Genomic DNA, 6,000 nt, shown 5'->3' with positions numbered 1-6,000 from the left:
GTGTTATGGATATGAGAGGAAAACTCATTTTCAGCCCTTCACCTGCTGCATCATGTTTATCATATTTCTGTGCCACAGTTGAAAACACTAATGTTTCTAAATCAGAGCACACATCTGTCTGGTCTCGCTCCCTCCCTCAGTCTGTCTATCGTAGTTCTAGATCTCTGGCTCAGACCTTGCGCAGACAGTCGCGTCGTCTCGACAGTCTGGACTGTTGCTCCAGGCTTTGGCACCACAGCCAACACAGGGAGATGTTTGTGAGCTCCATATAAATAGCAGCAGCAGCAGCGGCACGGAACCTTTTACAGTAGCCTGAGCTTCTTTTTTTGTTCTCTGCAGACCCAAATACACCTGTCACCACAAGCAACATAGCATAAAAAATAGGCATGTTGTTGTTTTATGGCACTGCAGAGTGCATGCATGAGTTGCTGCTACAGAAATTAGAGTTGGAATAGCAGATAATGTAGGCCTGAGTGGTACCGACATGGGGAAATTAGGTTTTTAGAGAGCACAAAGAAGACAATCACAAAGACCATCAATGTAACTTCCAAAGTAGGTCAACGATTTAGTCAACAATGCACTTAGTCCTTAATTATATCTACCATACACTTAGTCAATGCTACTTTGTTTACCCAGAGCACACAATAAAACAGTTAACATTTATATAATTGAGAAAACGGGTCCTATCTGGGGCATTAAATATTGCTTTTTTCTAAAAGCAGGTCAAGATTAGATACGATTCCTATTGCTATTGTTGCTGAAAACTGAAATGGTTGCTTCAAGAACGCTGGCCTGCAGAGATTAAAAAAAGAAAAAAAATCCCTGAATATTCCAGGTGCTTTTGAAAACTTGGTGAATGAAAAATACTTTCTCTTTTCAGTTCTTTGTTGGTTTAATGATGGACATTTTAAAGATTATTTTTTTGGTATTTTTCATGCTTTATTGAGAGTGACAGATAGAAAGGGGGTGACAGAGGGGAGGACATGTGGCAAATGGTAAGCGTTCTACCAGTGTGAGCCACCGGGACGCCCCATAATGATGGACATTTTAAATGTCTCCCAATCTGCCCTGTGAGTTGGCTGGGACTTTTTGAAGGTAAATTTCACAATATATTGTACTTCAACTTTCACTCAGTCACAGGCTTTATTGTTTGATCATGGTAAGAGTCTAGAGTGCTGTAATCACAGACAAATAGTCGTCACAAGCCCTATCAGTCTTCATATCAGTGTCTCACAAGACTGTTATTCCCAGTCTAGTTACAGTTTTGACAACGCATGTAGGCAATGACTAGTTGTGTTTTATGATGATTTAGCTGAGTCTCCCATATGCCTACTAGTGCATATATTAATGTGCATGGAAAGTCCCTTTATTGCTTCTCTCCAAAAATGTTTTGTAATTCTGTCTGAGTAAAGCTTCCTCTGTTCTTAGAATGCTGAGCAATTACCTGAGATCAGTCTTAGCAGAGAAGGTCTGCCTCCTTTTCTTGTACATGTGTGTGCATGAGCATGTATATGTGTGCACACACAGGTATCTGTTCATGCGTGTGTGCACCTGTGTGCTTATGCGTGCACACATGCAGAGTATGACCAGCAGTTGGCGGCAACCAGTGAGGGGCTGCCAAGAAAAGCGAGATGAGTTCCTCTGAAGTGCTATCTCTTTGATGTGGGCCGCCTTTTACTGTCAGCCTCAGCTCAGAGCTGACCGCAACACTCAAACATTTCCCCTTTACCTGCCGCTGATGATCTGCCCGTCATTCTGCTACAGTTCCTACTCCAGTCCAGTTTCTATTCTGTGGCTGCACGTGGCTATGTGTGTGCGCACGCGTCTACGTGAAAAGCATCACTTTCTCCATGTCTGTTCCCTCAGGATTTGCATGGATTTTGCAATCCACTGCAGGACTTATTGATCTTAACTTTTAATGCATGAAAACTAAGAATATGCAATGCTGTATTTGCAAATAGTGCATCTTGGATGTGTAAGGTTGTGCTCTACAGCAAAGAAAAAGTGGGTTATTAACACCATACAGTCTCTAATTTCCACTTGGATGCACACAGCCAGACACTACCCAGTGACACACAGACCACTCTAGCCTCAGCTGCCTGTGCACAGAAAACAAAAGAAAGCTCTCTGCTGCAGGCCCCCCAGTCTCGGCCTCTATTCTGGCGACAGCAATTGCACAAGCTGTCACATAAGGCAGCTGGTCTATGAGCAGTATCAGGTCAGTCAGTGCCTGAAAAGAGCACGTCACAACTATCTCTCCATTTAATCTGTCTCTCGCAGCCAGTGCACCACGACTTTCCGTCAGCCACCCACATTTTACTTTTTCTCTTTTATTGGGTAACTGATGTCATGCAACACTTCCTGATACTTCTAGATCTTTGCAATCTAACTTCCCACACTGCTGCATTGTAGCTAATCTTAAGGTTCTGTGATGACCGGGTATGTGAGGAGAAATAACATTTCTGACAAAAGAGGATGAGTTTGATTTCAAATGTTTATTCACAAAATTTAAAAAAAAATGAATACAATTCAAACAATGTTGCATATTTGTCTGCATATTTCAAAGTAAAAATAATAGTCCATGAGAAAGTGTCACAGGTACAGACACAGCTCGAATCAGGATTTGCAAGCAAAGTCTCTGCTTACTCCAAGAACTTCCTGACAGCTGTGCTGGAAAAGTAAAGTCCACTTAGACATTTCAAACACTCTTCTGGATCAACATCTTCCTTGCTCCCCTCTGATGAGTCCAGCCTCTGCACTTTCATAAGTCCTTTTCTTGCAAAGTCTCTGTGACCTCCTCCAACTCTGTTCCCCACTGCCTTCTATCGAGGGCAGCAACTGGGTCGCCACTTCTATTCATGCACTATGCAGTACATTCCAAATCCTTCTCTGTGTCCATCAGGCTTTCTGTCCACCCAACATTCACCTGACCCAGTCCACACTTGACCTCTGAACTCGAACCCCTTCCTCAGGGTAATCCAGAACCAATGTGCCGACCCAGAATGCACTGGAAGGTTGTGCTCTTGCAGGGAGGGTGTTTACAGCCACAGCCTCTTAATCCAGACATGTGAGGCTGAAAAGGCTTGACACCCTCAACTGAGGCTCAGCTCCTTGACTTTCTTTTCATCATCTTCATCATCAACATGTGAAGCATTGTTAACAGAATGTCTCTTCAGCGCTCTGGGAGCGTGATGGTGGGCACCCAGTCGTACACACTGCGGCTCTCCTCACAGAACAGACTCAGCTTGTCCAGAGCGGGATCTTTCCATGGATTTGCACTGGGGCTCTGCAATAAAAATAATAAAGGAGATATTTAGAATCAGAACACATGACACAGACATATGCAGACATGCGGTTACTTGTGTGCAGAGTATTCAGACAGAGGAGTCATGCATGCATGATTCACTGACTGCCTGCTGCTCACTGAGTGGGTGCTCCCGGGAACGTACCGTGACAAGAATGCAGTGCGCGTCCTTGGGCTCGCCGGTCTCGTCTGCGCTCACGAGGTCGGCCAGGCGCTCGATGTCATTGACTCGCACCACGTTGATGTCGTTGTCGAAGCAGAAAGCCTGGATGAGGGTAAAGTGGATCTGGAGAGCAATGTCGCACTCGTACTCCTCATCTGTAGCGAGGACGCAGAACGCCACGCTGTCTGGGTCACTGTGGAAAAGACGAGAAGGATGATCAGAAAACATTCTATTTTGCTAATAATTTAAATTTCAAAACATGGCAATTGTTGTTAAACATTTCGCGAATTGCAATACTTACACATTCATGACTTTAGCAGATTCATAAACTCCAACTGTCAGGTAGTCCTGCTTCTTTGCAGCGACCAGCAGCTCTTCCAGGGCTGCGCCTGCACTTTGCACCCTTGACAAAGAAAAATACACATCATCAGAACACTGAGCACATTCTGTCAAACAAAAGCATTAACCTCAAAGCTTGAATAATGTCTTCTCCATGCGTAAAATATTTACCTATCTGTGTTTTCCATTGTGTTCTCTTGTCCGCGGATCTCTTCCAGAGTCATAGTTATAATCCAAAGCGCGATCGTGGTTCTGCAGTGAACAGAAAAAAGGCTGTGTAGTGCTCTATGTCGGCTCTTGCGTTATTCTGAGCTCGGAACAGGCTGTGGGTGGATTTATAGCGGCTCAGCGTAGTTTCTCGGCAAGGGGCGGGTTTTCCGCTCATGCCTCCTACCATTGGCTCAGAGCAGCCGGGGTGAGGAAAGCAAAAAGTCCCCGGGCAGTTACGCGGAGCTTGTTGACAACCCCACGTGGGGGCAAGATTACCACCTTTCAAGAAATACCCCCACCCCCCCACCAGCGATTCTTGCTCGCTTTGTCAACATCCAACATCACCACAAAGAGTAAAAACTTAAAGTCCTGTTTACTGTGGACTTTCAGAGTCTGCAGATAGTGACACACACAAGTGAACCCACTGTGACTTCAACTGGTCAGTAAATAATATCCTGGCATGTTAATGACCTACATTTATATTGCATACATGGCCTGTTAACCATGTGATATTGCACAAGTTTGAAGAATAAACAGAAATCAATTTCAGCACATTAAGTTTTAATATATGATTGTTTGCATAATGATGATTACAGGTGTTTATTCACCTTCTTATTTAACATTGAATACCAGGAACCATACCTTGTGTTTGTTAGTTTAGCACCAATTGGTGGTTTCCCATTAAACATGTGGACATAGCAGACCAATACATGTGAGACTATCCTACTGGTGACATGTTGAATATGCAGATATAGTAAAAGGAAAGTGGTGAGTAAAACAGGAGTGGAATGACTGATGAAATTAATCCATCCCATGATAAAACTCTGGAACAATCTTTTAAATACTGGACTTCCCCAGCGTGGGGAATCACTGCTAAGTTAAATATAGCTCATCCAGACTTTCCCTGAAGTCTCTCTGCCCTCAATAAACAGCTTGTTGATGGTGCACCTGTATGCGCGTGCATCCTATCAACCGGTTACTCAACTGATGTGTTTACGGTCTGCCCGGGAGTTACAGAACTGTCCCGCCAGATAGACCTGGCAAGCCCGTCCTGACCCAAATAAAAAGTCTTGTTGGTGACAATGTATTTGGAGGAGTGACCACAACAGCTTGTGGCCGGCACACGCCACTTTTTGTTCGCCCATTGAAAAGGAAGCCTTAATTGCCGGTCTGACTTGACGCGTGTCGTTTCTAAAAGGCGACTTTTGTGTCACAACAATACCCACGTCCTCCACCTGCCCCCGGTCCTTTTATGAGACTGGGGGGGATGTGTGAGTGTGCGTGCGTCTTGCGTGCGCCTCACACTCTTTATTGCCCCCCACTTTATTCAATGCCCTGCGGCAGATGCCCGACAGATGCGCGCGAGCCCCTCCCGAAAAGCGCCACGTGCCGCGGCCAATAGTCTTTTCAGGCCAGTTTATGTTATCACTAGAGCTGCATGTATTTACATTAAACATTATTCGCTTGTTAGACAGATGCTGAAGATTGTGCATGTTTACACACAGGATGACTGTGTTAACTTGAAAAGGTATGCCTTCTATTATAGTATAAACACTAATTAAGAGTGCCTATGAGTAATTAAGGGTGATGCCATACATCAGGGGTAGGCGTTATAGAAATAATAACAGGGAAGATATTACACTTTGGAGGTTGCTGTCTTGTTAAATGAGTCAGATAACAAACCACTCTGACGTTTCTTTAAATGCAAATGAAGATGATAACTTGGCGACATTTAATGTAATCTATACACCATCTATTGATCTGCTGATTAACAGTCTGCAAAGATCACTGCAAAAAAGTGGTATCTAAAAATAAGATAAAAACACTAAATCCGAGGGAAATTATCTTGCTGCAGTGACAGATTATTTCACTTGACAAGATTTCTTGAATTAAGCATGTTGACTGCTTAAAATAAGAAATTAACTTTTAAAACAAGATAGATTATCTAACACTTCTAAATCTAAAGGGCTTTTTTATCTTGGTA

General features: G+C 43.7%; 1 protein-coding gene across 1 annotated transcript; it reads right to left on the bottom strand.

The window, feature by feature from the left end:
• Positions 1-2,476: 2,476 nt before the first annotated feature.
• Positions 2,477-4,131, bottom strand: gadd45ga (growth arrest and DNA-damage-inducible, gamma a). The gene is made up of 4 exons (XM_059337241.1): positions 3,978-4,131; positions 3,769-3,870; positions 3,450-3,660; positions 2,477-3,286 (listed from the first exon to the last, which is right to left on the bottom strand). The coding sequence occupies exons 1-4, from the start codon at positions 4,028-4,030 to the stop codon at positions 3,173-3,175; spliced, it is 480 nt and encodes a 159-aa protein (XP_059193224.1). The 5' UTR covers positions 4,031-4,131; the 3' UTR covers positions 2,477-3,172.
• Positions 4,132-6,000: the final 1,869 nt, after the last annotated feature.

The sequence above is a fragment of the Centropristis striata genome, chromosome 7 (genome assembly GCF_030273125.1).
Source record: "Centropristis striata isolate RG_2023a ecotype Rhode Island chromosome 7, C.striata_1.0, whole genome shotgun sequence".
Taxonomy (NCBI): Eukaryota; Metazoa; Chordata; class Actinopteri; order Perciformes; family Serranidae; genus Centropristis; species Centropristis striata.
This window is presented reverse-complemented; position numbering and strand designations above follow the sequence as displayed.

Excerpts from the sequence above, each read along its gene's own strand:
- gadd45ga (XM_059337241.1), bottom strand. The coding sequence starts at position 4,030 with ATGACTCTGGAAGAGATCCGCGGACAAGAGAACACAATGGAAAACACA. Across the intron at positions 3,871-3,977 it reads ACAATGGAAAACACAGATAG|GGTGCAAAGTGCAGGCGCAG; the intron begins GTAAATATTTTA and ends TTCTTTGTCAAG. Across the intron at positions 3,661-3,768 it reads TCTGCTAAAGTCATGAATGT|TGACCCAGACAGCGTGGCGT; the intron begins GTAAGTATTGCA and ends TCTTTTCCACAG.